Here is a 23,882-nt window from a genome sequence, read left to right as displayed (position 1 = left end):
AGGGAACACAAGCAGGGGGAGTGGGAGAGGGAGAAGCAGGCTTCCCGCTGAGCAGGGAGCCCAATGCAGGGCTCGATGCGGGGCTCCATCCCAGGACCCTGGGATCATGACCTGAGTCGAAGGCAAACGCTTAACGACTGAGCCACCCAGGCGCCCCTGAAGAGTGTTTTAGAAGCTTTAATGATTTTAACGATTCGTCTAGAGAAAAAGCCTAAACATAGTTAAATTGCAACTTGATTTTTTACTAATGGTAGTAAATTATTTATGAGTTCATCTATTCTTATAGCTTTTGTAATCAAAGTCCTATTACATCACAACAGATTTTAAGTTAATAGTTTTGATAGATTATGTGTAAGAAAACAGAAAGAACCCATAACTTAGAAATAAAACAACAATCACACACGTAAAATATATTGTTACTAAAATATTTTTTCTGAAAAAATATATTAAAAAATAAATATAGTAATGTTAGTTTCTTTTTTTTTTTTATGTTCACTGCATTTTCTAGCCTTAGCAATAAATTTCTAGACTTCTTCTGGTTATCTTTAGTATTTTATTTTCTAGTAAATTTGACCATGTGAGTTCCTGAGGTAGAAATATATAAATATCTATTATTCACCAAGTGCTTTACACACATTGATTCATTAAATTATCATGCCAACCCTCCAAAAAAGATATTATTTCCACTTCATAGAGAAGGAAATCCAGGCCCATAGGGGACAAATAAATGGTCCACGGTCATGCAAGTATTAGAAAGTCCCACTAGAATTCAGAGCCAGAGCTGTCAAACCCCAAAGACGATGCTCTGTTTCCAAAAACAAAAACAAAACACACTTTTAATTTTTATGCACTTTAAGCTAAAATATCTGAACTCATATCTTACCAAGGACAAAATATTTGGCAATATAAATATTAAATAAACTATCTAATTTTGAATCAACATAACACACATAATTGTAAATTCTTTAGGAAGTAAAAAAGATGATACAAACAACACTAGATAAGCCAGTCTCTTAAGAGGTCACGGCCAGCAAAACAGTTGTCCTTACCCCCAAAATCAAGGAGAGATCCCTGGGCTCTCATAGTTTTATTATTATATCTTATTTTAAATAAGTAGATAAAGAGCTTAGTATTTTGCTTGTTTGTTTGAAACACAACATAAGGCTTTAAGTTTTGTGGATACAAACACATTTGTTGCTGTATGCTTTATATAACAGAGAAGCTTTTTAATACCTCACTACTAGCAGCTTTATTTAAAGCAATGTCTCTGCAATTTGGAACAGTATTTTTGTACCGCTTCTCTACCTTGCTGTTGAAGCATCATTTCATGGCTATTATACTCTTTACTTCATCAAGAACCATCATTACCTTGTGAGCTAATATTGTAAAATCAATACCTCCTAGGTTGCTTAAGAATTTATCAGCAATTTTTTTAAACTACTGAACTTTCAAGAATATTTAATTTCATGTTTACATTGAAGTCTGAGATGGGAAGCCTTGCAGATGATGAATATCATAACAAAGCACCAGACATGCTCACACTTTAGAGATCGTACTCTAAGTAAACAACCAAAAAATTAGTGTTTATACCAGATAGAGTCCACAAATGACTTCTCCTCTCAAAGCACAGATATTGCAGAAATTTTCTCATATCTAGTTTAATAATATCCTAGACTAGATAGGGTTTTTTTTCTTGGGGGGAGGGTATTTTTTATATAAGATTCATTAAACTTTATTTTTCAATTCAGGCTTTTTCCCCTCTTGAACAGATCTAAACAGCATGCTGCAGGAATTTGGCTATAAATAGTCCCTACACAGCCGCTTAGAGAAATTTTAGGCTGTAATAGGATACAATTCTTTTTCTATAAAGAGTTCAAAAGTTGGGGCGCCTGGGTGGCTCAGTTGGTTAAGTGGCTGTCTTTGGCTCAGGTCATGATCCCAGGGTCCTGGGATTGAGCCCCACATAGGGCTCCCTCCTGCTTGTGCTCTCTCTCTCTCTCTGTCAAATAAAGTCTTAAAAAAAAAAAAAAAAGTTCAGAAGTTTCCATATTGATTCTACAAATACTGCAAAAACAAATGGAAGGAATTTTAAAATCTCATTCATCATAAACGTCAGTGATCAACTCAGATTTCAAATATTATTTATATGTGATATGAACACATAACAATGTCAGAATTCATTCCCGAATTAAATCATTTAAATTCCATATGATCCTTTTTGTGGCAATACCACATTATTGGTCTAAGTCTAAATAAAATAAGTGCATAAAGAGTAAGAGCTCCTGTTCAAAGAATGAGTGGTGGGCTGACCAACTAAAACCTACTCTTCTGGTTTTCCTTTGGGGAGATATTATAGGATATCGTCAATATGTATTTTTGACATCTCAGTTCATACTTTATCACATCCATTTACTTTACTTCACATGGGCTCAAGCCCATTGGCATAAAGAAATACTACAGTGATTTTCAGAGTGGGTAATGTGGATAAGGATAAAAGATGAAGAAAGAGAGGAGCTTTAGGGAACGCAGAAGTCTTCTTTCCCCATCTCCTAACCCAGCTTCGTTCCCGAATTCCAGGGCACCCAGCAGAGAAGTTCCACCAAAGACGACGTGGAGCCCTTCCTGTGCATCCTTCTTCCAGCGACCATCCTGCTCTTCCTGGCCTTCCTGCTGCTTTTCCTGTATGGCCGCTGCAAGGCTCCCCGGCTCCGGGGGCAGGTGTTCAGCCCCGACCCCCCAGCGCGCCCCGCTGCAGGGCAGGCCACGGAGTTCCTGCCGGGCTTCCCGCAGAGCAGCGAGCGGGACTTCTACTCCCCGCTGCCCTGGGAGGCGGGCCTACCCCCCTCCTACGAGGAGGCCACCAGGAATCGTCCTAGGGTGGAGGCTCTGGAGGCCGGCCCTCCCGGTGAAGAGGGCTCCCCTGGCCGGGAGGGGCAAATAGAAACTGCTGGTGGGAACCATTTAAAGCACAGCTCGCAGCCCCTCCTGGAGCCCACCCGGCACCCGGCAGACTCCTGGATGAATGGGCGCCAAGCTTGACAAATGTCAGTCTGGGTAACCGTTCTCAAGTTCCTTAGGGAAAATTTCTCCTAGGTTGTCCTGAGGAGGACTCGACTTGTCTAAAATATGTAACACCCCCGAGAAAAAAATAGGAAAATTCTGTGTGAGTTGAGAAACAGTTAGAATGACTGGTAAGCATGGGGACGAGCTCCGAAGGAAAAGAAAAACGCTGCTAAGCCAAAGGAAACAGCTTTTCCCACCAAATAAAGTGTTTCTTCCTACACACGTTTTTCAGGGTTTTATGGCTTCACTTCTGTGTGAAAGCTTCAAGATGGCTGGAGAGTTCTAGAAGGAAAACATCTCAAGAGCTGCAGTGGTCAGTTGTATGGTAAACAAGGGTAAAGTAGGTCTCAGTAGTAAGAATGAAGGTACAGACAGACATGTGCAGACATTTTAGCTTTAAAAAGCTAATAAAGCTCTCCAAAATTATCTCCTTCCTGGAGTAGCCCTTGCTTACTTGTGTTCTAATTTGCCTCCTAGAATGGGAAAAGGATCGGGCTGTTAGGTGGGAATGTCTCCCACCAGAACATCCTGGCTCGTCCCACAGTGCTGTGGCAGGACAGAGGTGCTGCTTTAACACACCATCTTAGGGGACACGATCAGTGATTGTGTGGCCTTCACCAAGGAGCAGTAACAGAGTAGATACTAGTTTAACATGGGAAAGCCAAGGTCAAAATTTTGGATCACATAGTAAGGAGAAACACAGATTAGCTCTAACAGGGACCTCATGAATCATATGGTCCAAACTTTGGCTTTACAGGTATCAAAACTAGAACGCGGAGAGGTTAAGTAACTTGTCTGAGGTTAAATACTTCATCAAGAGCTGAGATCAGAAGCCTCTCGGCTCTGGGCTGGAGCACCTTCCACTGCACCCAATGTTCGTCTAAGAAAATTGCAAATGTGGAATTTCGGGCCATGCTCCTGGCTGGGCATCAAAGCTCCCAGTAGGAGGAGCCCAGCTGGGTTTGGAAGGGATACAAATCTCCCTCCATGGTTTTCAAATGGGGAGGTAGAGATGGGCCATGTACCGCTTGAGATGCAGGTCAGAAAGCCCTTGGAGGTAGTGGAGGAAGCAGGAGGGCGACATGGATGATTCTAAAACTTGTATTTGATGCTCTAATTTTCTTGGTAAAACTTTTTTGTTGTTTTCATAAGACAAAAACTAGGTGACACTTTGATGGTTAAAAATGAACAAAAAACTTTTTTTACTTTTACATAAGAGTTTTATGCTAGATATGCAATGTGGTACAGTTTTAGGAAGATAACAAGGTAAGCCCAAATAGGATACATTTATTTCTAAATATAATCTGATAGAAATAATAGTAGTACCTTTAAAGACCAAGGCAAAATATAAGCTATTTGAATGAAGATCAATACAATTTCTCTCAGGAAAATTATACTGAAAAATTCCCTGATGGTCTTTAAGGGAAGTAAATAAGACAAATGGAAATGAAAAGCTCAGCAGACAGCCTTCTTCAGATTTTTTTTTAATCCTAAGAATCTACTTCTGGGTGAGACCATGTTGATTCTTTTCCAACTGCCATTCCTCCTCCTTTGCTAACAGAACCCTGATTTGGTTTGGGATCCTGAGGCCACTTGTGTAAGACAGACCAGAGCCCTCCCAACGCCGGGGGATGCATCATGACAGTTAATCATGGTGATCTCAGTTCCTCCACCAGAGACTGATTAGATCTTTGGGACCTAAAGGGAGATCTATGCAGGAGAGAGTTTTTCTAGAAAAGGTTGCCTCATTTAAAAAAAAATATATATATATATATATATACACACACACACACACACAGAAGGAAGCGCCGTGCCTCTTTGCTGGATGTTAACATGCCTCATGCGGCACGTGGGGCGCTACGGCCGTCTTGCAACCGTGAGGCAAGACATGAGCCACGACTGATCCTAAGGACAGGAGAGTAGACAGAAGGGTTGATGACATTGTGGAAAAGCTGAATTAGCCTTTTAACTGTCTATATTTTAGTTAGAGAATGTGTTTCCTACTCTTTGAAGCCATCTAAGCCAGGCTTGTTACTGGTAGACAAAAGCATCCCAACTGTTACAACTTCTAAGGCTGTTGAGGAAATGCACCACCATGTTTAAAATGTCCTGATAAGACCTATTTAAAAGAATTAGTTTGGGATGCCTGGGTGGCTCAGTAAGTTAAGCATCTGCCTTCGGCTCAGGTCATGATCCCAGGGTCCTGGGATCCAGCCCCGCGCTGGGCTCCCTGCTCAGCAAGGATTTTGCTTCTCCCTCTGCCCCTCCCCCTGCTCGTGCTCTCTCTCCCTCTCACACACACCAATAAATAAATAAAATCTTTTAAAAAATAAATAAAAGAACTAGTCAGTGATAGGACTCCTTTAAATTGCTATCAGTGATCTGAGGAAGAAAGATGTTCTCTTCTGGAACCAAGCGGAAGCAGCAGATAAACTACTACCCAGGGGTTGCCAAACTACAGCCCACAAGCCAAATCCTGCTTGCAACCTGTTACTGCACGTCCTGGAGACAAGAATGGCTTTTACATTTTTAAGTAGTTGAAAAAATATCAAAAGAAGGATTTTGTGACACATGAAATTACATGAATTCAAATTTTGGTGTCTAGAAATAAAGTTATTGGGATACAAGTTACTGTGTGTTTGCCTACGCCTGCTACATCAGACTTAAGTGGTCGCAACAGAGACTATAATGACCTTCAAAGCCTAAAATACCTACTGTCTGGTCATTTAAAGAAAAGGTTTGCTGACCCTTGCGATATAGACCAGTGGATCTTACCCCAGGTTGCAGGGGAGAATTACTTGAACTTACCAATACCAGGACCCACCTAGACCAATTAAATTGAAATAGAGCAAGTGATTCTAATATAAAAGCAAGGCTGAAAGCAATTAATTAAGGTGACTAGGCCACAAAATACAGCTGATCTTCGATGTGGATAAGTGTAAGGTTACAGGCTGAGAGGAAACTAGAAGCGTAAATCAAGCTTTGAGGCATCATTTATTACCCAACATTTTCTGTACACTCCTGAAGCCACCAGCCTAATATGCAGCTGTAGCCAAGTCAACTCACAATGCAGGATTTGCAAGCAGAGTGTTAAGAACAACAGGGTAAACGACATCCTTGCTTACCTGTTGACCCAGCCGGCAAACGCCGTGGCACCAGTTGCTAGCGCTCCCAGACAGCAGAGCTGAAGAAAATCCACCAATGAAAGAACTAGATTGTTAGCAACTCCGAAGTATTTTGGGGAGAAATAAGTATAGCCAGGAAAGGTTAAGAATGGGAGGCGGTATAATAGAAACAGTGACTAGAATGTGGACATTTTCACTAGATTCTACACTAGACCAGAAAATATCACCAAGGCGTCATTTTATAGAAAGGAAAGGAGTCCAGTGTCTGGTCAGGCATGTAAGGCGCTTGGAACCATCACTCCATCCGAGCGACAAGGAAAAGCTGAACTCAAAATCAACACTTCTTGGATCCATCAGAGAACTGAGGTCACAGGACAAACCACGGCCCCCAAAGTGAGAGAAACAGGCAGAAACAGAATCACAACTTATGGGAGCAGAAATCCATGAGCAAAAGCCTCCTCAGGAACCAGGGCCGGCGTAGGGAGACCTGAACTGGAATTGACAGACTGCTTGAGGCTCAGGGGGGACCCATCTGAGAATTACAAACTCCAGAGGGGCCCCATACTTTGTGAGTTTTGCCTGTAGGAGCCTTACCAGGTTCTCACAGTAAAGAGCTGAGGAAAATCCCCTCATGCTTTCTGGTAGGGCGAGAAGGGAAAAGAACCATTTTGAAATAGCCAGAGCTCTGTGTTCTTAACAAGCCGTGCCCTCAGACGAAACTGCTTACCAGGGCCTAATCAGCTGGGTTTTATCAAAGCCTAATTAACCTGGGGATTTTTTTTATTTATTTATTTATTTTTTAAAGATTTTATTTATTTATTTGAGAGAGAATGAGATATAGAGATTATGAGGGTCAGAGGGAGAAGCAGACTCCCTGCTGAGCAGGGAGCCCGATGCGGGGCTTGATCCCGGGACTCCAGGATCATGACCTGAGCCGAAGGCAGTCGCTTAACGAACTGAGCCACCCAGGTGCCCCTAACCTGGGGATTAATTAGCCCTACGCAGCTCTAGCCTTACACCGGAGAAGGAAAATACCCAATTCCAGCACCTTTAGCCATCTTGTTCTACTGAAGGGAGTGAAAAAAAATAGAGAAATACTAGTGAAGTTCACAGTGAAGCAGCCTCACTCAAAGCCTGAGACCTAATCATAGGACCCCAGACACTCCCCTTCCACCTAACTACCACATTATGAAAGACCCCTTTACTGCAGTTCCTTTTACCCAGCACATCAAGTCCACCTTTCAACAAAAAACTACAAGGCATACTAAAAGGCAAAAAACACCAAAAACAAAAACAAAACCCCCAAAAAACGCAGTTTGAAGAGACAGAGCAAGCAATGCGACCAGACTCAGATATGCCAGACCAGGAATGTAAGATAACTATCATTAATATGCAAAGGTCTCTAAGGGATAAGATAGACAACATGTAGGAACAGATAGGTAACGTCAATGGAGAGATGGAAATTCTAAGAAAGAACCACAAGGAAATGCTAGAGATCAAGAACACTGAAACAGAAAAGAAGAATGCCTTTCATGGGCTTATTAGTAGACTGGACACAGTTGAGGAAATAATCCCTGAGCTTAAGGATATGTTAATAGAAACTTCTAAAACAGAAAGGCAAAGAGAAAAAAAAAAATGCAGAGCAGAATATCCAAGAACTGTGAGACAAATACAAAAGGTGTTACATGCACATAGTGGGAATCCAGAAAAAGAAGAAAGAAAGAAAGGCACAGAAGAAATATTCGAAGCAATAATGACTGCAAATGTTCACAAATTAATGTCAAACAATAGATGCAGGAAGCTCAGAGAACACCAAGCAGGAATAATGCCAAAAAAGAAACAAAAAAAACCCAAAAATACTACACCTGAGTGTACTATATTCAAACTGCAGAAAATCAAAGATTAAAAAAAAAAATCTTGGGGCGCCTGAGTGACTTAGTTGGTTAAGTGTCCAACTCTTGATCTCAGCTCAGGTCTTGATCTCAGTGTCGTGAGTTCAAGCCCGACATTTGGCTCCACGCTGGGCATGGAGCCTAATTAAAAAGTAAATAAATAAAATAAACAAAAATAAATTTTAAAAAAATCTTGAAAGAGGCTAGAGGAAGAAAACACCTTACCTGTGGAGGAGCAGAGATAAGAATTACCCCAGCTTCTCTTCAGAAGCCATGCAAGCTAGTGGAGTGGAGTGAAATATTTCAAGAGAGAAAAAAAACCCACCAGCCTGGATTCTGTATTCTGCAAAATTATTCTTCAAAAGTGAAGGATAAATACTTTCTCAGACAAAGAAAAACTGAGGAAATTTGTTGCTGATTGATCTACCTTGCAAGAAATATTAAAATAAATTCTTCAAAGAGAAGGAAAATGATCTAGGTTAGAAACTCAGATAACGAAAGGAAGCAGATTAGAGAAGGAATAAGTGAAAGTAAAGCAAACATTTTTTTCTTATTCTTAATTGATCTAACAAATAAAAATTTGTTCAAAATAATAGCAATAATGTCTTTGATGATTATAGCTTACATAAGTGAAATAAATGACAGCAATAACGCAAGAAACAGGAGGGAGGAATTAAGAATATTTTGTTATTATAAGGTCCCTGTGCCTCTGGTGAAGCAGTCGAGTGTTATTTGAAAGTTGACTTAGATTAGTTGTAAATGTATATTGCAAACTCTAGGGTCACTAGGAGAAGTCAAAAAAAAAAGTATAATCGATATGCTAAGAAATGAGAGAAAATGGAGTCCTCGAAAATGCTCAGAATGACAAAAGGCAGGAGAAGACCAAAAAAGAAGCAAACAACAAGGGCAAGCAATAGAAAACAGTATTAAATATGGTAGATATTAATCCAGCCATATCAATAATAGTTTAAACTTCAATGGTCTAAATACACCAATTGAAAGACAGTATTGGGGCACCTGGGTGGCTCAGTCGGTTAAGCATCTGCCTTCAGCTGAGGTCATGATCCCAGGGTCCTGGGATCAAGCCCCACATCAGGCTCCTTGCTCAGCGGGGAGTCTGCTTCTCCCTCTCCCTCTGCCTGCCGCTCCCTCTGCTTGTGTTCTGTCTGTCTGGTTTATGATGAACTAGAAATTATTTCTTAAGGGGAGAAGGTTCTTCATCACAGACATCTTGAGAAGCACTACCTAGAAGACAAGATGTCCCAGGCATTACTGCTAAACTCTTCCTCCATCTTGGAGCCAAGTCAATCTGCCACTGACCTCTCCCATGCTTGGAACTCATTCTGAACATGCAGACCCACACAACCACACAAACTCAGGTGTGGAACTGCCTCAGGAGACCATTCTGCAGGACCCAAGAAAAGGCTGAGAGCTGACTGATTCACAGGTGTATGTCAGATTGGGGCTGAGTGGCTCCTCTTCTCAGAACTGGGAGCACTGAAATACCGAACACCTCTGTTCTAAAAAGGTCATCAGGGAATCGAGTCCAATTCCTACCAATTCTTTCATTTTTCTTCATCAAGAAATAATGTAATAATGTATGGCAACAGCAAAAGCCCCATAGATAAGAGCTTAAGGGAACATCTTAACTGCCCTCAGTTTTTAGGAAATGGTCCTTAATCAAGTGATCTGTTAAAAACATTTCCTCTTAGCTGCATCAAGGATTTAGTTTCTTTTTAAGAGCTGTTTGAGAGTGTGAGCTATCTAGCTATCTAGCTGCAGCATAGTCGGCTGTCTATTTTTACTTCAGAGCATGAACCTTTTAAAATCAGTATGAATATCCCTCTCCTTTTTTTTATAACCGGTCACCACAGTCTCAGAAATTATATCAGGCCTCATAGTGATTAGAACTGATATTTTAATTTTTCAAGACATTCTCAGCTTTAGACTTTAGCTGCCTATTCCTCGACCCCACATTCAATAAATGTCTCTTCATTTTCTGTGGCCCATTAGAAAGGTGGTTCACAGGTGCTCCTGAAAACACTCAGTCACTATCAATGCGTCTGATAAATTCTGACTGGTATTCATTCAACATTTATCAAGCAATTATGTGTCAGACCCTGAGCAAAGTGCTTAGTGTAAGAGGAGCTTCAATGGGTTGGCTTGCATCTCGATGATGGATGAGTATTATAATTCTCACCAAAACTAAAGAAGAAGCCAAGCAAATTCAAAGGTTACACTTCCTGTTAGACTACTGAGTTGCTACCCATTTTACAGTTACCATATTTGAGATAGTGGCAACTCTAAAAAGACCAAATATGTAATTATGCTATGGGTGCAGGAATGGCCCCAGAGTAAACAATAACCTGACTGCACAATAGGTGAAGACTAGAAACACATGTTATGCATTACTAAAACCCACCAACATCTACTACAGCACTATACATAGAAGGTACTTTTTCAGTTATTATCCCGAAAAACATATCACCCCAAACTTAGTGGCATAAAAAAGTAACCATTTAATTCTGCTCCCAGATTCTGTGGGTACTGCAGGGACAGCTTGTATCCGCCCTCTGACCTCTGGGGCCTCAGCTTGGAAGAATCGAGGATGTCTGGTGGTGACTCAGTGGTGGGGAGCTGGCACTGTCTGAACATGTGGTCACTCAAATGGGTCGGGGTCAATGCCAGCTATCAGCCAGACACAGGGCTCTCCATGGAGCTGGAGCTGCCTGGGCTTCCCTTCAGCATGGTTGTTGGGTTTTAAGAGTAATTGTCCCAAAGAAAATCAGGTGGAAGTCCTTAATGATCTAGCCTCAGAAGTCACACATGGTGACTTCTCATGGAGTCACAGACCTGCCCCATTTCAAGGAAAGGAAGCATAGACCTCCATCTCTCGATGGGGGGTGGGGATGTAGCAAAGTCACATAAGGACAGCATGTTGGATGGGAGATAATATGGCCACTATCTTTGGGAAAGAAAATCTGCCGCAAGGATGGACTAATCAATGAACGACTAAATGATATCAGTAATGAACATTAGCAATTCTCTCAAATAGTTGAGCTCTTCCTTGAGAGCACAGTGTGACCGCACTTTCCCATCCTCTTGAGATTAATCAAGGCCTATGATTTGCTTTGGTCAATGAAATATGGATGGAAGTGACTTGTGTGACTTACTGCAGGAAGCATGTAGAGTTGATCCTCCTCATTCACAGATTCTGTATGTGTAAGTTCACCAACTTGTTGGTCTATATTTAGAACTCCAAACTCAATGCTCACAGCACCTTCTTGGTCACTGGTGGACATCTGCATGTGTAGAGCAGTGGGAAATTTCAGCCACTGTATGCACACATTCCTAGCTGGGGTCAAATAAGGTGGAGCTCTGCCTTCTAGTTTCAGCTCCCACAGAGTAAACAAGTGTCCTCTTTGCAGTCTATTTAGTTCCATGGTTTTTTGCATTTTTGTGCTTCTTGTTGATTTTGTTGCTTAAAATGGCCTCGGAACAAAGCAGTGAAGTGCTGTCTCCTTGCCTGAGGGGCAGGAAGGCTGGGATGTGCCTTTTGGAGGAGATATGTGTGTCGTATCAGCTTCATTAAAGTCCGAGTTACAGTGTTGGTGATGAGTTCAATGTTCACGAACCAACAATATCTATTAAATAAGGTATCTTTATCCAATAACACATATAAAACAAGGTTATGTAGTGATTGGTTGACAAAAATATTGTGACCCGAGGCTCACAGGAACCTAACTCTGTATTTCCTCTAGAAGCAATAGTTCAGGATTCATTAATTCAATGTTCATGGCGACTTTATTTTTTTTTAAGATTTTATTTATTTATTTGTCAGAGAGAGAGCATAAGCAGGGAGAGGGGCAGAGGGAGAGGGAGAAGCAGGCTCCCCACCGAGCAGGGAGCCCGATGCGGGGCTCGATCCCAGGACTGGGATCATGACCGGTGCCCAAGGCAGACGCTTAGCCGACTGAGCCACCCAGGCGTCCCTCAGGGTGACTTTATAGAACAAAGCTGCTGCAAAGAATGAGAACGGGCTGTGGTCACTGCTGCAGGGCTCTGCAGGCTCCCTCCCCCACTGGGGTGAAATGGAGGTACCTGTTCTCAGAACCGAGCCCCATGGTGCCACCGCATGTGCTGTAAAGCTTCAATAGAATATCTTCTGCATTGGGGCGCCTGGGTGGCTCAGTCGTTAAGCGTCTGCCTTCGGCTCAGGTCATGATCCCAGGGTCCTGGGATCGAGCCCTGCATCGGGCTCCCTGCTCTGCAGGAGGCCTGCTTCTCCTTCTCCCACTCCCCCTGCTTGTGTTCCCTCTCTCACTGTGTCTCTCTCTGTCAAATAAATAAAATCTTTAAAAAAAAAAAAAAAAAAAAGAATATCTTCTGCATAATGTCACACAAACATTGATTAAATATGTGTTATTAGAACAATTCTAATTGTTCTAATAATCAACAAGATTACTAGCTAGATTAATTAATAATTAATTAATTAATCAACAAGAAAACTAGCTAGATTATTTTGTGAGGACACCACCAGCAGTCTGCCACCGGGAGAAGGGCCTGCTCCGAACTTGCTGGCATCCTGGTCTTGGACTTCCAGCCTCCAGAACCTTGAGAAATAAGGCTCTGTTGCTTATAAGCCCTGAGAGTGTGATATTTTGTGATATTTTGTTACAGTAGCCGCACAGATTAAGACACTGCATTGTTTCATTTATATGAAATGTCAGAAATAGCAAACCTATAGAGACAGAGGGCAGATTAGTAGTTGCCTAGGGCTGGGGGATGGGGAATTGGGGCGCGATGGCTAAAGAGTATGGGGTTGTGGGTGGGGGGAGAGGTGATAACAATGCTCTAAAATTTATTGTAGTGATGGTTGCACAACTGTGAATATACTAAAAACACTGAATGGTACACATTAAATGGGTGCATTTTATGGTGTGTGAATTATATCTCAATAAATCTCTTAGGAAAAATAAGGAATAAATCTAACCAAATAGTTTCCAAGGCACTAGAATCGCTCTACCCCCTATTTCTCTGCCCCCTCTTTTACCTCCCTCCCCCCAGCCTGATAGTTCTAGTGCGACCAACTCACAGGTTCTGGGATCCTTTTCAGGCAAAGGTCCATAAACCAGGACAGTTGAAGATTCTCTCTAGGCATGACTGTAGCCCCGTCTACCTCCTCCCGCGAGGGACCCTGATGGATGTTGGGCACCTTGGACACCTTCTAGGTGTGAATAGAGGCTCACGTCCCTGGCTGGGCCCCGATCCAACTCGCGCATGGAGCCCTGGGCCCACGGGGGTGCCAGAAGGTACAGCCAGGGTCCCAGTCTGCAGCCCGCCCACCTTCCCACCCAGCAAGCAGGCGCCCTCCCGCCTTCCAGAGTGCACCCAGGCTGCGGGCCTGGCTCACGCCACTCCCCGGGGCTAGTCGAAACCGGCTCCCTGCCCGGGTGGAGCCGCGGAGAGGTTCCCAAACCGGTTACATCAGAAACCCCGCAAGCCAGTTGCTGAGTCCTCCACCCCCGACTCCCACAGTGGACACCTTTGTGCGCCGGTTAATTTAAGAACAAGGGCGGGGGACGGGAGGGACTCCCAAAGGAAGCCCGGGCTAAGCGGACCCTGCAGTCCTGTCTCCGGCCCTCACCGCTGCAGGGGCGGAGCCCGGCAAGGGGGGCGCGGCCCCGCGGGAGCTGCCCGGGTGGGAATCGGGGGCGGGCTCGAGGTCGCAGCGCCCCCTCCCGGCCCAGGGGCGGACGGGCTCCTGCGGACTCGGTCCCCCTCACTGCGGGGAGGAGGGGCGCGGGTCGGCGGGGTGACCGGGGCTCCGGGCAGCGCCGGGGCGGGGACTCGCGGCCGGGCAGGCGGGCGCGGCGCGCACTCGCAGCGGGGCGGCCCCGTCCTGCTCCTCTCGCCAGCCTCTCGCCAGCCTCTCGCCCGCCCCGGAGCGTCGGCGCCGCCCATGGCCGAGGTGCTGGAGCCCGACCCCGCGACAGCCGAACGCGCGGCGGCCCAAGCCGTGGAGACGCCGGGCTGGACGGCGCCGGAGGACGCGGGCCCCCAGGTAGGCGCCTCCCGCGGGCGCGGACGGTGCGGGCCGGAGCGCGCCGGGTGATTTGCAGTGGGGCCGGAGGGTCCCGCAGATTTAAGTAAAACGTTCCATTTTTTAAAGTTGTCTGGGTCCCCAGCTCCGTTCCTGCCCAGATGGGGAAATTCGGTCGGTTAGCCATAACCCTAGGTTATGGCTACATCTCCATCTCAACTGGCCACATCTCGGTTTCTTTTGAGGTTAAAAAAGAAAAAGGAATTGATCAGGTCCCAGAGCCCGCGGTGGGACCCTCCTGGCCCAGAGGACGGAACAGATGCTAGGTCTTACCGACCCCCCGACCCCTGCGTGGGGGCGGAGGCCCCCAGCCTCTCTAATCCAAGGATGGGAGCCTCGGGGAAGGGGCGCTGCCAGGTCCTAAGGAACCAGAACCAGGGGTCCATCCCAGGTGGACCCGAGATCAAGGCACCTGTACTGTTGCCTTTCACGTCCTGCCTTTTTAGAATTGCTTCCCTCAGTTTTCTCTGTTCCATTTTAGCCCGGAAGTTATGAGATCCGGCATTATGGACCAGCCAAGTGGGTCAGCACTTCCGTTGAGTCCATGGACTGGGATTCAGCCATCCAGACTGGTTTTACAAAGCTGAACGGCTACATTCAAGGCAAAAATGAGAAAGGTGAAGACGATTTACCTTATATATATTGTGGTTGAGTCCCCTGGCTTATCTTGCGTTTTAGGTTATTAAAGAGATATACTTTAGAATAGAAAAATGAGATCATCGAATACTTAAATGTTTGAAGACAGGGACTCTGCTCAGGACCCTTAGCAGAGTCTAGAGGAGGGTAGTGCTTTTCAACCTCTATTCTTGTCTGTTTCTGCTGGATGAACTGGGCCTCTGTGTAACTGGTGTTAAGTCCTTTTGATGGCTAATGCTTCGAGGTAATTTGGTGACTGGTAGGTTAAGAGTGATCAGGAGGCAGGAAGGTACTAAGAACCCAAGATCAAGGGTCTCAAGACATCTGGTTCGGGCTCTGACGCTATTTATGTTTTAGCTGGTCACTTAGCCTGTGGGATCTCAGTTTCCGAATTGTAAAAAAAAAAAAAAAAAAATAGACTGGACTATACGATCTCTAATTTTCCCTTCCATCCCTAAAACTAGAATTTATTAACCAAAAATAGTAGTACAGAAAGTGTTTAATGCGGCCAGTGGATAATTGAATCATTCTGCCCTTATTTTTAATGATGAAAATTATCTCAAAGGTAAATTTTATGTCAGTAGCATAATGTAAGTCAGGAAACTCAGATCAAAAAATAGTAGGTTAAGTTTTAAAAGTAGTCATAAATATGCTAAATCTGCTTTGATGGTCTTCTCGCGGTATTTAAATATATTATTTTACGGTCCAGAGATGAAGATAAGGATGACAGCTCCCGTGACAAGCTATGTGGAGCCCGGTTCCGGTCCTTTCAGCGAGTCTATCATTACCATTTCCCTGTACATCCCCTCTGAACAGCAATCCGATCCGCCCAGGCCTTCAGAGTCAGATGTCTTCATTGAAGACAGAGCTGAAATGACTGTGTTTGTACGGTAAGTGGTAGATAATTTATAGCCCTGCTGACTGCTAGTTTTCCTCGCCTGCTCTCAGTTGAGCTCCTCTGCAATTTCAGCAGGCTTTTCACCCTTCTGTAAAAAAAGAGGTCTAATGCATTTTGTGGTGTTTTCCTCCTGGCTCAGTTTTATGTGTTCCTAAGGGTCTACTGCAAGATATAATTAATTCATGTAATGAAGAGTTTGTGGCATACCTTCCACAACTAAGACACAATGCACATTATTCTCAACCTGCCGTTGAGGTAAACCTGAACAAGAATCCTAACACACAGTGCAGGGTACTCCTCCTCCTCCCAGCTTCTAGGTTCTGATAGCCCCGGGCTCTTCCTGTGTTCCCCAGCCCGAGGGATGCTAGCTGTTCCGGCATTCATTGCCTCTGTTCATCGAGTGGTTCCTTATACTTATACTGTTTTAGGCTTCCGGTACCTGTTTGACACATGCTTAAATTCTCTCTGTTGAAATCTAAAACACGCACAGAACATGGTAGCAGTCTCATACTGGTGTTGCTTTATTCCTTTCTCTCCTTCTTGTCACCACCCACCTGCTAAAGGAATCTGTCTGTCTGTCTCTGTTTCCATGGGCTCCTCAGACCACCACAGTCTGGGAGAGCCCACACCATCTCCTTGGGGCTGCCCTCGTCACCCTCAGCTGTGCCCTTGCCTTTGGCACGTGATGGCAGCTCTTGTCCGTGTGGCCCCTGCGGCCTTAGTGTATTGACCCATCTGTTCTCTTGATGGGTCAGAAGCTGAGCCATCCTGTTCAGTCTCAGAAAGTCACTGTCTTGCCATTCTTCTCCTCCTGTTCCTCTCTCTCACCCAGGAAGCGCTGTTGATGCCCCGCATTGACTCCCATGTCATAGCAGACTTGCTCTGGGTGATCTGTTTATAAAACTTCAACTACGTGTGTCCAGTGACTCTCAAAATTTAGTGTCTCCAGCCCCGATTACCCTACTTACTGGACATTTCCATGGGAGGTAGGTGGGGATCAAACTCAACAGCTCTACAAATGAGCCTTCCCTCAGTTCTCAGTGTATGTGAGCAGTGATCTCTTGCCTGTCTCAGCAAAGGGCTTCATCAGCCAGACAGCGTCCCCAGCAAGGACCTCAAAGGCCACCATCAGCGCACCCATCCCTGACAACTGGTTACCAGATCCGGTCCAGGCTCCTTGGAAATGATCCATGATTCTGTTCCCTCTCCCCTTCCCTGTGACTTCCTCAGGTCCTCATCCTCTAGGAACCACACCTCAGTCATTTCTGTGTGCCCCAGTGCTTGGCACAGTGCCGGACACTCAGTAGATGCTAGGATGTCTATTCTTCTCAGGTCTTGACTGCTCCACTTCAGTGGCCTCCCAACTGCTGGGAGTAACCTGCCCACCATTCTCTTCCTCTCATGCTCCACACGGGAACCCATGGTCTTTCTTACCACCACAGCAGCAAAACAAAACAAAACAAAAACCCCACCCCGTGACTTCACTAAAAATCTCTGTGACTTTCCACTTGCTTCAGGGTGAAGTTCAGACTGTTCACAATGCCTTTTATAATGTGGCCCAACCGTGTCTCCCCACTAGCTACATTCCATTGACCTTCCCACCCTTCCCCAAGCAGCCCGTGTTCTTCCACATCTCTCTTTTTTTCTTAAGTTTTTATTTCAATTCCAGTTAGTCACCATACAGTGTCCTCTTAGTTTCACGGGATTCAGCACTTCCCTCCATCACCTGGAGCTCATCATGACAAGTGCCCTCCTTCCTCCCCATCACCTGTTTCACCCATCCCCCACCCACCTCCCCTCTGGGAACCACCAGTTTGTTCTCTAGAGTTAAGAGTCTGTTTCTTGGTTTGCCTCTCTTTTTTTTCCCCTTTGCTCATTTATTTTGTTTCTTAAATTCCACATGAGTGAAGTCACATGGTGTTTGTCTTTCTCTGACTAACTTATTTTGCTTAGCATAATACTCTCTAGCTCCATCCATGTTGTTGCAAATGGCAAGATTTCATTCTTTTTATAGCTGAGTAATATTCCATTGTGTATATATAGCACATCTTCTTTATCCATTCACCCATCTATGGACACTTGGGCTGTTTCCATGTTTTACCTGTTGTAGATAATGTGGCTCTAAACATCAGGGCACATATATCCCTTTGATTTAGTACTTTTGTATTCTTTGGGTAAATACCTAGTAGTGCAATTGCTGGATTGTAGAGTGTTTTGTTTGTTTGTTTGTTTTGTTTTTAACTTTTTGAGGAACCTCCATACTGTTTTCCAGAGGGGCTGCACCAGTTTGCATTCCCACCAGCAGCGCCCTTTCTCCACATCCTCGCCAACACCTGCTGTTTCTTGTGTTGATTTTAGCCATTCTTACAGGTGTGAGGTGGTATCCCATTGTAGTTTTGATTTGCATTTCCCTGATAAGTGATATTGAGCATCTTTTCATGTGTCTGTTGGCCGTCTGTATATCTTCTTTGGAGAAGTGTCTGTTCATGTCTTCTGCCCGTTTTTTAATTGGATTTGTTTTTTGGGTGTTGAGTTTTCTAAGTTCTTTATATATGTTGGATACTAACCCTTCATCGGATATGTCATTTGCAAATATCTTCTCCCATTCTGTAGGTTGACTTTTAGTTTTGTTGATTGTTCCTTTGCTCTGCAGCTTTTTATTTTGATGTGGTCCCAATAGTTTATTTTTGCTTTTGTTTCCCTTGCCTTAGGAGACATATCTAGAAAGAAGTTGCTGTGGGCAATGTGAAAGAAGTTACTGCCTGTGTTCTCTTTTAGACCTTATGGTTTCAGGTATCACATTTAGGTCTTTAACCCATTTTGAATCTTTTTGTGTATGGTGTAAGAAAGTGGTCCAATTTCATTCTTTTGCAAGTTGCTGTCCAGTTTTCCCAACACCATTTGTTGAAGAGACAATCCAATATCCCATTGAATATTCTTTCCTCCTTTGTCGAAGATTAACTGACCATATAATCATGGGTTCATTTCTGGGTTTTCTATTCTGTTCTATTGATCTAAGTGTCTATCTTTGTGCCAGTACCATACTGTTTTCATTATAGAACTTTGTAATATAACTTGAAATCTGAAATTGTGATGCCTCCAGCTTTGCTTTTCTTTTTCAAGGTGGCTTTGGCTATTCGGGGTTTTTTGTGGTTCCATACAAATTTTAGGATCGTTTGATCAAGCTCTGTGAAAAATGCTGTTGGTATTTTGATAGGGATTGCATTAAATATATAGATTACTTTGTGTAATATAGACATTTTAACAATATTTGTTCTTCCAATCCATGAGCATGGAATGTCTTTCCATTTCTTTGTGTCCTCTTCAATTTGTTTCATCAGTATTTTATTTATTTTTTTAAAAGACTTTATTTATTAGAGAGAGAGAGAGAGTGGTTGAGAAAGCAGGAGTGGGGGGAGAGGTAGAGAGAGAGGAAGAAGCTGACTCCCCACTGAGCAGGGAGCCCGACTCAGGGCTCAGTTCCAGGACTCTGGGATCGTGACCTGAGCCAAAGGCAGGCACTTAATCAACCGAGCCACCCAAGCACCCCTTTCATCAGTATTTTATAGTTTTCAGAGTACAGGTCTTTTACATCTTTGGTTAGGTTTATATCTAGGTATCTTATGGTTTTTGGTGCAGCTGTAAATGGGATTGATTCCTTAATTTCTCTCTCTGCTGCTTCATTATTGGTATATAGAAATGCAACAGATTTCTGTAAATTGATTTTATATCTTGCAACTTTACTGAATTCGTTTATCAGATCTAACAGTTTTTTGGTGGAGTCTTTCAGGTTTTCTATATATACTATCATGTCATCTGCAAATAGTGAAAGTTTTACTTCTTCCTTGCCATTTGGATGTTTTTTCTTTATTGGATTGCTGTGGCTAGGACCTTCCACATCTCTTTACCTGTGACCTCAGGCAGGTTCCTCAGATTTTCTTGCCTGAAGGTCTTCATCTGTAAAATGTGTATAGTTATAGTACCATTTCATAGGGTTGCCATGAAGACTAAATGAGTTAATTTCTCTAAAATAGTTAAAATGTGCACCTTACCTTAACTACTAGTTCTAGCTCTTTCTTTCTCCTCTTCCTGGAGCATCCACTTTCGTCCTTCAGGACTTGGATCAAATGGTACCTCCTCTGTGATGCCTTCCTCAGTTTCTCCAGTTAGCTAGCCACTCTGTTCTTCTATTATTCTAAGTTATAGTGATAGAGGTACAAACTGTAACTTTCTCAAGAATGCTGCAACATGGTACTCTGTTCATACCCTGCAGCTCCTAGCAAGGCAGGTGTGTGGGAAGAGAATCATATGTTTGTGTATTGAATAAAGCTGTGAGGGATCATTGTAGAACAATATGTATTCGGAGAACAAAGGATGATTTCTAACTAGGGGGTTCGAGATTTGATTTCAGGGCAGAAATAGGATCTGAAAACAAGTTTCTTTAGGCAGAACAGACTATGAGTTGGCTCTTCATTAAGGAAATAATAGATTTAGGAGGCAAATATTTCTTAACACATGGTTCAGAATTATCATTATCAGTCAACATTCTGAAAATTAGAACAGTTTTATCAATTTATCTTCAATGTTTTATTTCATGTACATGTGTGTATATAGATTCCTATACTATTCGATGAGGATTTAAAAGATACCGCATGCTACGAACAATTCTAGATGCCTCATGAACATCGTTGAATCAAATACACATAGTGTGTACCCTTGAGAGCTTACATTTTACCTGAAGAATGGTAGGACTAAGCTTTTCCATTGGCACATTGATAATACAACTTATGCTAAAGAAGGTATATTGGGAATATTCGTGATTTTCTGTGTTTCCTATTCTTAACTTTCAAAATCAAATTCATCATATTTACATGTCAGCAACTCAGCTAGGTCTGGGTGCTGTCATAATTTAACCTCAGGATAGTTTTGTTTATATACTTGAAAATCTATACTTAAACTTTTATTCTCTTTTCCCACTTTTTATTTAAATCTTTTGACTGTCTTTTCTTCCTCATCCCCATGGCAACCTCCAAACTGGCTCCTTCCCTCCAGTCTCTTTTCCATCTTTCCCGGATCCTAAGAAGTTACTTTTCTGCTCAGCATCCTTCAGAATAATCTCAAAAGGCCTTGAGATGACATAAAAGATTCTTCTTTCTGGCTCTGACTCACCTTTCAGAGCTCATTTTGTGCCTCACTATGAACATGCTTTGTATTTTTGAACTTCTGTTCCTTTTCTTCTCCTTCCCCTTTTCTTGCCCAGCAAAGCCATCCTCCATTCCAGACCCAACTCAGATGACATCCCGTACCCCTGATTCAGTCATATCCTCGGGGTTCCCAAGCATATCGATCCTGTCTCCGTTAAATCTCTTCTCAGGCTGTATGTAAAGAGCTGCCAAAATGTTCCCCTCTTCCAGTAGACTATAAATTCATAGGGTCGAAACTCTACCATATTCATCTGTGATGTGGCACCTACCCTTTTCCCAAGGAGAGGAGGGGAGGGGAACTGTTCCATAGAAAATTGGAAGTCTGTAAGGGAGTCTTCTAAGGGGGTTTCAGTATGGTCCTCTGACCGGCAGCATCAGCATCATCGGGAGCTTGTTAGGAATGCAGATTCTCAGGCCCCACCCCAGACCTCCTGCATCTGCATTTTAGCAAGATTCCCAGGTGATTAGTATGTGCTCGTGAAAGTCTGAGAAGCAAGAGTTAGAGCACGAGATGGTGAACGTTCCAAGTCTGCTTGCCAGCAGCTGGGACATGTGCCTCCTCGTGGGTCCCCTCCATGTGTGGCGAGGTGGCGCTGAGAATGGGAACCAGAGGAGAGGAGGTTGGCTGCTGGGGGAGGGGGAGCTGGGGGAGCTCGGAAGCTGCACTTGATCCAGCCTCATCGTGTCAGCTTCTGCTCCCCTTTTCGGACTGACATTTACATCAGCGTGAACATCATTCATGGTTATTTACTTTCTCCTTCACAGGGCTTTCGACGGATTCTCTAGTGCTCAAAAGAATCAAGAACAACTTTTGACATTAGCAAGCACTTTGAGGGAAGAAGGAAAAGTTTTCAATGAGAAGGTTTACTACACCGCAGGCTACAACAGTCCTTTCAAGTTGCTTGATAGAAATAATGAAGTGTGGTTGATTCAGAAAAATGAACCCTCCAAAGAAAATGAATGAGAAAAAAACCCGAGGAAGTTCCATTGCTTACTGTAGACATCAACACTACCTACCCGCAAAATGCAGGTCTAGTTGCTCTACCAGAGTGAACTGTGATGAACTGAGCTTATTTCCAAGGTGCCTTTTAATGCTTGAAGCTTTATCTAGATACACAGGGAACAGGGGACAGTATTCTAGAAACATGTGAATCAGTCACAGCTCTGGGGGAGTTTATTTCTGTGAGGTTCCCGGGAAGTGTCCTGTTACTTGACCCTTCTTCACATCATGTTGCCTTTTTCGACTTGGATTTGTGTCATTTGGATATTATCCCCTCCAGATATTATCAATAAAAATGCCAAAGAGGTATCCTGTATGGCACGGCTAGGCTATGAAGCCTTGTGAGGTGAAGTTCAGTTGAAAACAAAAATCAGATTCTTTTGCACCTGACCCTGTCACATTCTTTGTGGGCTCCTCTTCCCCATCTGCCCAACCGCCCTCACCACAACAGAAAATTCCCACCATACCCAAAAGGGTCGATAATATTTCATGGCAAAGAACAAATTTATGAAGTTAGGGACTTCTATTCCAAAACTCAATAAAGGCATGTTCTTTCCCGAAGGCATGTATACAAACATGTAATTTTAAAATTCACACCCGCTTTTAAAGTATTTCATCTAGTGGGGCGCCTCAGTGGTTCAGTCGTTAAGCGTCTGCCTTTGGCTCAGGTCATGATCCCAGGGTTCTGGGATCGAGCCCTGCATCGGGCTCCCTCATCCGCAGGAAGCCTGCTTCTCCCTCTCCCACTCCCCCTGCTTGTGTTCCCTCTCTCGCTGTGTCTCTGTCAAATAAATAAATAAAATCTTTAAAAAAAAAAATAAAGTATTTCATGTCATTCTGGAGGTCATATAAAAATGATTATAGTTGGGCGCCTGGGTGGCTCAGTTGGTTAAGCGACTGCCTTCGGCTCAGGTCATGATCTTGGAGTCCCAGGATCGAGTCCCGCATCGGGCTCCCCGCTCAGCGGGGAGTCTGCTTCTCCCTCTGCCCTCCCCTCTCTTGTGCTCTCTCTCTCTCATTCTCTCCCTCAAATAAATAAAATCTTAAAAAAAAAAATCATTATAGTTATTGAAAGGATGAGTTGCCATAAAATCAAGGAGGTTGAAATCTGTGCCTAATTGTGTCCTGGAGATGTCAGATGTAACTGGGGCCCAAGGATGCCAGAGCACCGGGCTCTGGGGGTCCCAAACCAACCAGGTTCGGCCACTCACTGCTGACAAAATCCAAAGGCAAGGATATGAGAGGTGGTGAAACAAGAAAGGAATTTATTTCAGTGAGGCCAACACTGGGACGACTGGGGACTAGCATCTGAAGACGATCTAACATGCTGAAAATACTTCCAAATTTATATAAGGACAATGTGGGACAAAGGTTGGTGGGTACACGTGGGTGGGCAGTAAAGGTCAGGTCAATCATTGTCTTGCAGTCAATCACATGGGGTCTTTCTTGCTTGAGCAGGTAGTTTCAGTTCCCATCAGGGGGTACTTGGCCCACCTGGTCTTTTGCCTGAGTTAACAGATATGCTGGAAAGAATCAATTAGAAAGCACAAACTGAGGTCAAAACTGGGGTAGTTGAAGTCCTCTTCCACAGAGAGGAAGCCCGTTGTGGGAAAGGCGGTAACTACCGTGGCCTCCCAGAGCATGGTGGTTGGAGGACTGAAGGAGAAAAGCAGGTTGGTGCTCAGTAACTTCCCAACAATGCAGCTGCCTGTGAATGACACCAGTTCCGGTTCCCATCACTGTGTGTGGTTAAGCAGAGAACGTGTCATCACTTCTAGAGAAGATTATCCAATGGTAAGAGGATGGAACCAGATGACGCTAAGGTCCCTTCAACCCCAACATTATGTGATATCTCTTAAAATTAACCTCCCTAACTGGGATATCTATAGTGAGCATAATCCTAGGTCCCCCTGGACCCTTCTATAGGACAATAATTCCCATCTCTCCCTTGCCCGGATTGC

General features: G+C 43.8%; 1 protein-coding gene across 1 annotated transcript; it reads left to right on the top strand.

Annotated features, from left to right (window-relative positions):
* The first annotated feature begins 13,870 nt into the window (after window positions 1-13,870).
* On the top strand, window positions 13,871-22,759 carry HEBP2 (heme binding protein 2). Its single transcript, XM_036097870.2, has 4 exons — window positions 13,871-14,144; window positions 14,665-14,800; window positions 15,529-15,709; window positions 21,687-22,759. Exons 1-4 carry the CDS (start codon window positions 14,043-14,045, stop codon window positions 21,883-21,885), a joined length of 618 nt encoding a protein of 205 aa, XP_035953763.2. The 5' UTR covers window positions 13,871-14,042; the 3' UTR covers window positions 21,886-22,759.
* Window positions 22,760-23,882: the final 1,123 nt, after the last annotated feature.

This window comes from Halichoerus grypus, chromosome 9 (assembly GCF_964656455.1).
Source record: "Halichoerus grypus chromosome 9, mHalGry1.hap1.1, whole genome shotgun sequence".
Classification (NCBI taxonomy): domain Eukaryota; kingdom Metazoa; phylum Chordata; class Mammalia; order Carnivora; family Phocidae; genus Halichoerus; species Halichoerus grypus.
The sequence above is the reverse complement of the archived record's forward strand: the minus strand, read 5'-3'. Positions and strand labels throughout refer to the sequence as shown.

Bases quoted from the DNA above. Each gene is read 5' to 3' on its own strand.
- HEBP2 (XM_036097870.2), top strand. From the start codon at position 14,043: ATGGCCGAGGTGCTGGAGCCCGACCCCGCGACAGCCGAACGCGCGGCG. The intron at 14,145-14,664 runs GTAGGCGCCTCC...GTTCCATTTTAG, and splicing joins CGGAGGACGCGGGCCCCCAG to CCCGGAAGTTATGAGATCCG. The intron at 14,801-15,528 runs GTGAAGACGATT...TTTACGGTCCAG, and splicing joins TCAAGGCAAAAATGAGAAAG to AGATGAAGATAAGGATGACA.